This window comes from Carlito syrichta, unplaced genomic scaffold (assembly GCF_000164805.1).
Source record: "Carlito syrichta isolate Samal-C Ts95f unplaced genomic scaffold, Tarsius_syrichta-2.0.1 Scaffold313103, whole genome shotgun sequence".
In the NCBI taxonomy this organism is placed as follows: Eukaryota; Metazoa; Chordata; class Mammalia; order Primates; family Tarsiidae; genus Carlito; species Carlito syrichta.
The window spans coordinates 71,684-83,768 of NW_007257199.1; the positions used below are offsets into that span (position 1 = coordinate 71,684).

General features: G+C 38.4%; 1 protein-coding gene across 1 annotated transcript in view; it reads right to left on the reverse strand.

Moving 5' to 3' along the window:
• LOC103272656 (transmembrane and TPR repeat-containing protein 1) overlaps positions 1-12,085 on the reverse strand; it is a 196,127-nt gene that overhangs the window by 62,767 nt on the left and 121,275 nt on the right. The window contains exons 6-7 of the mRNA XM_021718612.1: positions 8,289-8,370; positions 7,398-7,501 (exon numbers count right to left, since the gene is read on the reverse strand). Of these exons, the coding sequence (XP_021574287.1) occupies positions 7,398-7,501; positions 8,289-8,370 (186 nt within the window). The remainder of the gene's footprint in view (positions 1-7,397; positions 7,502-8,288; positions 8,371-12,085) is intronic.

A 12,085-nucleotide genomic window follows, 5' to 3' on the forward strand; every position in this document is an offset into this window, starting at 1 on the left:
AGCCACTGCACTCCAGTCTGGGCAACAGAGTGAGACTCCAACTCAAAAAAATAAAAAAGATTAATGTAAGTGCCACATCCAAAGAAGCAGCAGACCAGGTGGAATAGAGTCATCGGTCATTCATCCATCACACAATTTTTGTGGCTCTATCCTGTGCTCAGAACTGTATAACCTGTCAGAGACACAAAGAAAGATTAAAGATGATTTCTGCCCTTGAGAAATTCACATCTAAATGTGAAATAAAAAATTGGCAAACAGTCTATAAAAATAAAGGTAACAGGCAGAAGAATTCTATATCTTCAAGACTGAGTCAGAAGGTTCAGGCAAGATCTTCAGGCAGCAACAATGGCCAAATAAAGAAGGAAAGGTTAGGGAGGAAGGGCAGGGATGTGCCAAGAGATGGGTGTGCAGAGAACAGCAATGGCCAGATCTCTTGTGCTTTATCCTAATGGGCACAGGAAATCACTAGCCTTTAAAACATTAAACCTGCTAGATATATCATCTGGAAATAGCATGGAGGATCTGAGGAGAACAAATTGTGGGGAGAGACACCAAGTTAGAAAGCTATTTCAGGAATGCAGCAAGAGACCATGAGGGTCTTCAGGAAGATGGTAGTAGTGGGGACAGAGATGAATGAACAAATTCTAGCATTTAAGAAAATCAAAGTTATAGGACTAGGTGACTGGTTGGAGTGAGGAAAGAAAGAAAGGAAGTAGTCAATCACAACTGCCAGATTATTTGTCTTTGACAGCTGGGTGGACAATTGGACCTGAGGGAACTTGCTTGTCAAGACAAAATTGTACTATTAAGATACACTGTGATATCATGATGTCTTTAGTTTCTAATTACACTGTTCTCAGTGGCCTGGGAAAGTAGAAGCTTCTATAATTCAATGTCATATCATTCAACTGATTCACACATTCTCAATTAATTACAGGTTGGAAAAGTTATTGATCAATCACAAAGAATTGACTGATGGCTAATACATCTGAATGTTTGGGTTGAAAGGAAAGGTAAAAGATGAAGAAGGGCTTTGTTACCAATGTATCCTGAGTAACGATGACCTCCAATTCTAAAATGAATCTATCTTGTTGCTTGATATACCCAATGGTCAAGAATAAGTCAAATTCTAAATGGCTTCCAAACTGCTGTTAACATAAACTGTATTAAAGTATAATTTAAAAAATATTAAAAACATAATCTTCACACAAATGCACAATTTGTGTGAAGCAAAAGGTTTGTATAATATGGGAAGCAGATAATTGAAACAGTTTGAAAGAGAATGTGATTGAGGCAAAGTCTTCTTAGATATAACACCAAAAGCACAGCAACAACAGAAATAAACTGAACTTCAACATAATAAAAAACTGTCATGCTTCAAAGAACATTATCAAGAAAGTGAAACAACAATATATAGAAAGAGAGAAAATGTTTCTAAATTATAAATCTGATAAGAAACGTGTATCTAAAATATATAAAGAGAAATGTTACAACTCAATAATAAAAAGATAAACAATCCAATTAAAAAGCAAACAAAGGATCTGAATAGACATTTCTCCAAAGTAGATAACAAAATGGCCAGTATATACATGAAAAGATGCTCAATATCATTAGCCATCAAGGAAATATAAATCAAAACCACAATGAGATACGATTCCACACTCATTAGTGTAGATATACATTTTTTATTTTATTTTATATATATTTTTTTAGTTGAAGTCTCACCCTGTCGCCCAGACTGGAGTGTAGTGGCACACTCCCGGCCACTGCAGCCTCGACCTGCTGGGCTCCAGCAATCCTTCTGCTCAGCCTTCCAAGTAGCTGGAACTACAGGCACGCACTACCACACCCAGCTAATTTTTTGATTTATTGTAGAGATGAGGTCTCGCCAAGTTGCCCAGGCAGGTCTCGAACCCACGGGCTCAGGCAATCCACTCATCTTGGCCTCCCAAAGCACAGGACTACAGACTGAGCCACCGAGCCTGGCCAATATACATTTTTTAAAAAAGATTATCAAAAAGACATGTGTTGATGAGCATATGGAGAAACTGGAACTCTCATACACTGCTGGTAGGAATGTAAAATGGCCTAGGTGCTTGGTAAATATCCTGGTAATCCTTTAAAAAATAAAATATAGAGTTGATATTTATGATCTAGCAATGCCACTCCTGGATACATACTCAGGAGAAATAAAAGCATTCATCGACACAAAAACGTGTACATAAATGTGGACGCCAGCATTATTCATAATAGCCAAAAAGGAGAAACAACCCAAATGTCCATTTTTATGGAAAATAAAATATATGGTAGATCCATACAATGGAATACTATCGGAGAATAAAAAAGAATAAAGTTAATATATGCTACAACACAGATGAACTTGAAAACGTGTTAAGTGAAAGAAGTCAATCACAAAAAAACAACAAATTAGATGATTTCATTTGCATGACATGTTCAGAGTAAGTAAGCCTACAAAGACAAACATAGACCTGCAGACGAAAAGTAGACCAAAAAGTGGTTGCCTGGGGTTGGGGAACTGAGGTGAAATGGGGAGTGACTGCTAATGAATATAGAGTTTCTTTGGGGGAAGATGAAAATATTCTTTCTTTTTTTTTTTTTTAAGGTAAGGTCTCACTCTGTTGCCCAGGCTTGAATGCAGTGACATAGTCACAGCTCACTACTGCCTTGACCTCCTGGGCTCCGGCAATCCTTCTGCCTCAGCCTCTCAAGTACCTAGAATTACAGGTGCACACCACCATGCCAAGCTAATTTTTAAATTTTTTTGTAGAGATGAGGTCTCACTATGTTGCCCAGGCTGGTCTCAAACTCCAAGGACTGATCAAGCAGTCCTCCTCCTACCTTGGCCTCCCAAAGTGCTGGATTTTAGGTGTGAGCCACTGCACCCATCCAGAAGATGAAAATATTCTAACATTGACTGGGGTAATGGTTGCACAATGAATATACTGAAAACCACTGAATTGCATGGTTTAATCAGTGAATTGCACAAAATGCAAGTTATAACTTAATAAAACTATTACTAGTATATATCAATTGAATATTTATGAAATAAATTTATACATATATAAGTTGAATTCAAAAACTGGGATTTTCATGACGTGTAGAAAATAAAAAGATATGAGTCTGGCAAATCAGATATAAATTTTTTCAATGTGCTACAAGACAATAAAAGTAACATTTGCAGTTTTATTTTTCCACTACAGAGAAAAGAAATCATCATAACTATCAGGTTTCTGTATGTTAAGTTCTAAGATGACAGAATTGTATTTTTTTTTTGTTGTTTTTTTGTTTTGTTTTGTTTTGTTTTTGAGTTGGAGTCTCACTCTGTCGCCCAGATTGGAGTGCAGTGGCCGCTCCCGGCCACTGCAGGCTCGACCTGCTGGGCTCCGGTGATCCTTCCGTCTCAGCCTTCCAAGTAGCTGGAACTACAGGCGTGCGCTACCATGCCTGGCTAATTTTTGATTTATTGTAGAAATGAGGTCTCATCAAGTTGCCCAGGCGGGTCTCAAACCCTCAGGCTCAGGTGATCCACTCACCTCAGCCTCCCAAGGCGCGGGATTACAGGCTGAGCCACCGAGCCCAGCAGACAGAATTGTAAAATACAGTAAGTAGCAAATAGTAAGTCTACCAATGTTGCATTCCTCTAGTTTGTCAGACAACGTTGCCTGTTACAATGAAGGTCACAGAGTCATCTTTTGTCTTGTTCCCATACCTTAGAAATTTTGCCTAATAAAGGTTTCTCGTAAGCATACCATGTTGATTTTGCATCTCAGTTTAGTTAAGAAGAAAATGACAGGGTATTTCCTTGGGGCTAAACGTATAGAAATACATAATGTAAAAAAGAAGGAATCTCACGCCTAAGGTACAAGAAATCATCTGAAACAAAAAAAAATGTTTGAACAAGCTACTTTGAAAAGCTATTCAAGTTTTTTTGTAGTGTTACATGTAATTAACAACTACAATTACTAAATGGAAAGAAAGCTGGTCTGAAAACTCTCACTTGATAAGAGGATGACGACTTTAAGAAATCAGCCGGGCTCGGTGGCTCAGCCTGTAATCTCGTGCCTTTGGGAGGCTGAGGTGAGTGGTTGCCTGAGCCCGCGGGTTCGAGACCCGCCTGGGCAGCGAGACCTCATCTCTACAATAAATAAAAAAAAAATCAGCTGGGCGTGGTAGCACATGCCTGTAGTTCCGGCTACTCAGAAGGCTGAGGCGGAAGGATCGCCGGAGCCCAGCAGGTCAAGGCTGTGGTGGCCGGGAGCTGCCACTGCACTCCAGTCTGGGCGACTGAGTGAGACTCCAACTCAAAATAAATAAATAAATAAATAAGAAATCATACTTTTTGAGTGCAGCGGCACAACCACAGCTCACTACTGCCTTGTACTCTTGGGCTCAGGCAATTCTTCTGCCTCAGCCTCCCAAGTAGCTGGGATTACAGGTGCACACTACCATGCTGGGCTAATTTTACCTTTTTTTTTGTAGAGATTAGGTCTCACTATGTTGTCCAGGCTGGTCTCCAACTCCTGGGCTCCAGCAATCCTCTCACCTTGGCCTCCCAAAGTGCTGGATTGCAGGTGTGAGCCACCACAGAAGCAAAGATGCTACTGAAAGATGTACAAAAGTTTATACATCCAGTAAAGGAGGTGAAGCATCAAGGAGACAGACTGCTCAGCCAAATGACAAGCCTGTAACAAAAAACCCACAAAGACAACCAAATCACAGCTAAACTACACAGCCGATGAGAAAGAAAAACCAATAGGATTAGGAAACAGACTAAGGTAGTCCACTTTAAGACTCATCAGCCTACCAGAAGTCAAAGAATTACGCAAGCAGAGTAGAAACTTTACTTGGGAAAGGAATCAGAGACAATTTTCTGGATGCCCAAAAGTCAATTCCTAATGCGACCATCTTAGAGGAACGTGAGAAGTCATTCATAACAACTGTCACTAAAATGTCCCCAGGTATCTATGTATTTTAAGTTTGAAACAGAAGAACAGAAAGATAAGTATTTGTCTAAAGAATGAAGAGGAAGACTATAAAGGTGTAGGTATTGGGATATTTCATACCACCCCTTTTTGTTAATTGAATTGTCTGAGTTTTAGTCATTTGAATGAATTAATTCATAGATAGAAAGTCCGAGACAAAATATGTACCAGATTCCTCTGGAAAAGTAAATGTATGCCTTGGAAGTGAAAGGAAGATGCTGGCAAATAGCTGAATCAAGGTATCAACTTTGCCAAGGGTTTCACCAAAGAATTTTTTTTGACTACCGGCAGGGGGAAAAATGCAATCTAATACCCTTGGCAGCTACAATGTTATAAGCTGGGAGGGTAGTGAGTCAGATATCAAAGGCACCTGCTCTAAAAACCAGGAATATTTGAACAGGCATTTGTTTACTTATGACATAAGATATGAATGAAATAACTGATTGGTAAGTTGACAGCAGCGTGTTGTTCTCTTTCATCTGCCTTTTTTAACTGCATGTCTTGGCTTTCGGAGACCAGTAAGCTCAGGGACAACAGGCTGTATCTAACTATAAAGATAAGAATGAATGCTCAGATGCAGGAGACAGAAGTCCTGGAGCAACCAACCCAAAACTAAAAGAAGTGAAGCCATTATGCAAGAATATGGGCTGGCAATGGTTTTTTTGTTTTTGTTTTGTTTTGTTTTTTTCCTTAAAGGCCATGGTAGCTATTTAAGGGGCGACAGAACATCAAACGATTTATTAGTGAGCTATCACAGCTAAAAATACCTTGACAAGGAGCCCTGGAGATGCTGAAAACTAGGGAGAGAGATCTAAAAAGGGTGAGAAGATTGCACCAGCAACAAAAAGCTGGGTTAGAGATGTTGATATAGTTTTGCTATCTGTCACATTCAAATCTCATGTTGAAATGTGATCTTCAATGCTGGCGATGGGGCCTGGTGGGAGATGCTTGGGTCATGGGGGTGGAGCCCTCATGATGGGCTTGGTGCCATCCTATCTCTTGCTTCCTTTCTTGCCATGCAATAAGCTGGCTCCCCTTGCCGTCTACCATGAGGGCTTCTTCCTGAGGCCTTCCTCCTGAGGCCTCACCATGCGCAGATGCTGATGCCAGGTTTCTTGTATAGTCGGCAGACTGTGAGTCAAAGAAAGTTTTTTTCTTTACAATTACCCCATCTCAGGTATTCCTTTATAGTAATGCAAACATACTGGTACAGATGTCAAGCTGAATTAAAGAATTTATTAAACAACAATTTGAGAAATATAAGATATAAGCAAAAATGTATAAGGGCTCTACACTAACTTCTAGTGTAAACTAACACTAGAACTTAGATACCACATTATTTCTGAAAGCATAGTAAAGATTTGCTTAATACAAATATATGTTGGAAGTAATGAAAACAATGTGACAGTTTATTTTTTATAAGAATGTGGTAGTCAAATTGGAAGGTATCCTTTTTGAATGGGAAATAAAGAGTAAAGAAAAAGAAGACTAGAAATAAAGAAAAGCATAAAAAGAAAGGGGTAGAAATGTATTAATTCCACCACAAAAGCTAAGTGAGTGATATAAAACAAAGATCACTGCCTAGCATAGAAACAAAATTTAACAATCTGTTGACTGTAAGAGATACAGGTAAAATGAAATATAAATCATGGTTTAATTTAAAATTTATTATATCTTTACAAAGACAAAAAAAGATGAAGATTGCTACCATGGAAATGATTCTAGATAACATTAAAGGGTATGTAAAATATAAAAATTTAAGAACTGCATCTTAATTTTTAAAACATATTCTAGGGAAGATTTATTAAATTTGTCAAAAATAATTATCTCTGAAAGCTTTGACTGTAAATCACAGTAGATTAAATAGATAAGGAACTTATCTAAAAACCTGCTCAATAAATCAGATCCATTGATCATCATCACTTCTTGACCCAATAATACCTCCAGAACTCTTAAGGACAAATGGTAAAACATAATTACCTGTATCTTAGCAAAAAGTATTGTTCATTTCTGTTTGTGGCTTTCAACCATCCCACTAATTTTAATCTTACAAATGGTTATGATGTCCATTTAATCTCTATACATCTCCCTGCACATTGCTCTATAACATTTGCCATATGGACCACTCAATAGATATTTATTATCAATAAATGTCCAATAAAATACTTGCTGAATAAAAAACATATACCAATGAGAACAATAGCAACAATACTGCCCATACAGGCCCATTTGTTGAAAGAATTCCAAATGCATAAATTGTAGTTTTTTTCCTCCCATATGCTGGATAGAACATGATCTTTTTTCCTCAAAATGCAAAGTCAATCTATAATGTAAGATTATTTTAAACTATCTAATAAATAACAAGTAAAATTTTTAAAATTTACTTTTACTGACCTTGTAAGAATGTAAGGCGAAAATGAGGCTGGATTATCCTGCTCTGAAAAGAGGGGCATAGATCCTCCCATTATCCACAGACGAAAGTACAAAATGACAATCACCTTCAGAGAACAAAAAGATCTGGTAAGACGGCCACCAATAGTCTCTGCTCTTTCTGTGTAGGCATTCTGTTTCTTCTAGCAAGAAATGGAGTCAGTTGTTCCTTTCTTTAAATCTGAGTTAGTTTTGTGACTTATATCAACAGAATGTGACATTAGGTACATTGTGTCATTCCACATCTAACCTTTAAGAGGTTCTGCAACTTTTGGTTCATTCTTTTAGAATCCAGCTTTAAGGAAGTCTTTTCTAGAAAGAAAAGCAACAGGGAGGGGCCCTAGGGGATAAGAGAAACCACATGGAAGAGAACCAACATGACTTGGCTCAGACAATAGCTGAATAAACTTGACTGAGTAATCCCAGTCAAAAAAGATGATTAGAAGAATCATTCAGTTGACTGCCGCCCAACTAAAACATTTACGGCAAATACATAGCTGTATTTAAACACCGAAATTTTGAGGCAGTTTGTAATGCATCAATAGATAACTGATACAGCCAGGTTTATGTTGCCTTCTCTTCAGACAACTCAACTTCAACACCTTGAAAAGGACTTGTAGAATACTGTGGTACACACTGTCCATGTTGTCAAGTTCACATATACCCAGAATGCTTTCATATATACCTTTCAATGCTTTGCAACACTGATGGCATGGAAACTCTTTGATACTAAGACCATAATGTTAGACGCCACTGCAGAGTCTATTAAGTAATCTGGATCATGTCTCTGAGCTGAGTTAAAAAGTGAAAACATTCCTTGTCAAATATTTCAAAAGTACATATATATATACTTACATAACTTATGACCAATACGGCTCTTTTAAAAAATGGTCTCATGGTAAGCAGGAAATTTCTATTGCTGCTTGCTGTCAAATACCTGAAACAGGAAAGAAAAAAAAAATCTTAAAAAACTGTAAGAGTCTACCAGACACAATATTCTCCTTTCAACCTGAAAATGCTGCAGCTCTGAAGAAGGCTGCAGAAGACCAAGGTGGGAGACCTTGGGCAAGTTTCTGAAACCCTTTGCACATTTATTCACTCCCTTACAGGAAATTTGGGAGGAATAAATGAGATAACATATGGAACAGGACCTAGCACTATTAGCTATAAATACTACTATACCATCTAATTTCAAATAATACAGTCATTCTGACAACTATATGGCTACACTGTCCACAAGAATGATCTTCAACAAAATAAGAGTTTATTTACCTACTTATTATAATTTGAGTGGTACAATATCTTCCACTCACAAAACACCTCACAAAAATGAAGATGCCAAGGTTGTGTGTGGTTAAGTAATTTTTCCAAGGTAACAAAGTCAGTGAGCATCCGTGGCAGAACTAGAGCTCACCCACACACTATGAAATTTTCTTATCTGCCTATAGTCCTTGGAATCAAGTGAGGTTCCATAAACGTCAGCTTCTAGAGGAGCAGGAACTTGTATGAATCCTGCATCTGCTGCAGCTCATCCACTTGTACATGGGAGTTTGGGGTATGCACATATAAGACATGTGACTGGCTTTAATAAAGATCATGAAAGAGAAGCAGGAGAAGCTATTAACAAGCTCTGGCTGAAAACATAAAGTAAGTCATAAGTCATTTTCACCCACATGCAAAATTCTACGCTGAAAATACAGAGCAGAGAAAAAAGTCAAATGAGATCACATACGCCAGCAAGTATCTCCCAACTCATCCTTATTTCTCCTACCCCTTTTCTTTTCTTTTTCTTTTTTTTTTTTTTTTGGTTTTGTTTTACTCTTTTTAATCCAGTTTTTCTCAAAGGGTTTTCTCTCAGTAATTCTTAAAACTTGCATGAGGTCTCTTTGCACAGGGAATGTTTGATATGAAGAGAAATATCTTTTTGTAAGATCTGAGTGGGCTAGTATCTCACAAAGAAACATCCACCTTGAGGATTGCTTACAGCATGTATGTGGCTCCTCCATTTAGAGCTCACCCCCTCACAATGAATACTTTTCTTCATTGTGTTGTAACAAATGGCACTGGAAGGAGGTGCGAGTCCCACTCTTCCATTTCACTTCCAATTTCTCCTTTATGGCTCATGAGGAGCTGTAGAAGTGATATGGATAGACACACAGATCTGGCATTCAAGTGTAATGAGTGCAGAAAATGAGGATCCCAAAGAACACAAAGGAGAGTTGGCAGTTAGCTAGCTCTGTACTAGATCTCCCCATAAGTGCTGTATTTGCAACCCTTTCTTCTTCCTTAGCTCCCAGCAGAGAGCTTGGCAAGGAAGAAAGTCAGGGATACTGTCCTCTCTCACAACACAGGTGTATAACTACTGTCCTCCACTGCTTCCTGAAACTGTATACAAGATTTGCATCTGTATATTTCTCTGAGGCAAAGTCCTTGGTTTCGATCTTCAATATCAACTGGGTCTGTAGTCCCCAAAATGTAAAGCACTGCTAAGTGTCCTCCCCTCGGCTCTGAAATTACCATGCCTATCATTTTCAAGCCAACTCAACCAAGACCATATCCGGATATTTCTGCCATTCCCTTATGGGATGTAAGATAAATGGCAACAGGAAGGCAAAGAGAATGACAGCATGGAGATGGAAAAGCTGCTGGGAGGACTGGAGATGCAACACATCTGAAAGAAAAAGCACTTCCCGGAGTGGTCTGCTTTGGGAAGCTTCATTTCTCAAGTTCCCTCTGTTGCTTGTTTATTTTAACATAGTGGAAAAATTAGAAGTGGTTTTTCCTTTCTATAGAACAGCAAACCACAGAGTTTAGAAATTCTTGGTTATTTCAGTGAGTTATATTTATAAAGTGTCCCCTAGCTTAGAAATTCTTGGAGAAATTCCATTTCCTCAAGAAGTTAAGCTAACAGCACCAAATAACTTACTCTTAAAATGTAGCATTTCAAAGCAATGAAAACCTAGAATGGTACAGAGAGGAGTGGTTGAAAAAAATGACCTCTTTTCAAGATTTCTATTTCTAGTTGTTGACTTAGTAAATTAGAACAGAAGCCAAAATGACATGGCCCCTTTTTGGGTAAACACTGGGTCAGCGCTGAGATTCCTAAATTCAGACAGAGAGCTAAACTCTAAGGGCTAAATTCTCTGCATCCTTTCCTCCTCCCCAACCCTCAACAAAAACGGAGAGTGAAATTTTCCCCACTAGTCCATTACGTTTGGTTTGTGAAGTAGAACCAAACAACCCCACCAATAATAACATTATTATTAACCCCAATAAAAGTAGCAAACAATTGATATGTCCCAATATTAACCTAAGTGATTTAAATGGAGAGGTTTACAACAATTTCATGAAGAAGAACATTACAATTTTTTTATTCTAGAGGAGGAACCCTAAAAATTGGAAACAATATTTAGCTATTATATCAGATATTCTCAGTTATTCATTTCAATCATAAGATAAAGTACCTGAAGGTGCCTTACAAACACAATGCACTATGTAAGCGTGATCAATAAGACTTCTCTGTCAAGTTCTCCATTCTTTTCCTTATAAAGCAAGTGAACGTGCCAACAACAAAATCAAGCCACTGGGAAAACCCAGAGAATGAACCGAGGGTCCAGAGTTCTGTTTTTGTGCTTCCATCTAATTTGTCACATGACTTGGAATAAGTCTAAAAGAGTTTCATTTTCTTCTTTTATTAATGAGAGTTGGACTAAATGGTTTCAGAGTCCATTTCAGATCTAAAATATTGTGATCCTTGGATGTTCTCACCAGCTGATGACTTAAAAAATGACTGAAGAGGCTGGGTATGGTGGCTCAAGTCTATAATACCAGAACTTTGGGAGGTCAGGTATTCCAGGCTACAGTGAGCTATGGCTGTGCCACTGCATTCCAGCCTGCACAACAGAGCAAGACCGTGACTCCAAAAAAGAAAAAAAAATGTAATGACTAAAGAAAAACGAGAAACCAACCAAATTTTTTTTTTTTTTTGAGTTGAGTCTCACTCTGTCGCCCAGACTGGAGTGCAGTGGCTGCTCCCGGTCACTGCAGCCTCGACCTGCTGGGCTCCGGCGATCCTTCCACCTCAGCCTTCTGAGTAGCCGGAATTACAGGTATGCACTACCACGCCCGGCTGATTTTTTTATTTATTGTAGAGATGAGGTCTCGCTGCCCAGGCGAGTCTCGAACCCGCGGGCTCAGTCAATCCACTCACCTCAGCCTCCCAAAGGCGCAGGATTACAGGCTGAGCCACCGAGCCCGGCTCAACCAAATTTTTAAAAGGAACATAAAGGGGTTAGAGAAGAAACAAATATTAGTTAATCCTCTATTTTGAGTAGACTGTCTATAATTTACAGTTGCATATGAAAAAATAGTTTAATATTAGTTGGTGTTATTGGCATTATATGTGCATTATAAACTGTGCATTTTTAACAACTTTTAATTTTTGCCAAAAAAAAAGATCAAGGTTAACTACAGTGAATTCCCAAATAAAAGAAAAAATCAAGGTTAACCACAGTAAATTCCCTAATTTATGCCCCCACACACCCCAAATTTTCTGACTATGAACATCTACTATATCAGTTGATCATGTTCAAATGTTCAATTAAAGCCGGGTTCGGTGGCTCAGCCTGTAATCCCGTGCCTTTGGGAGGCTG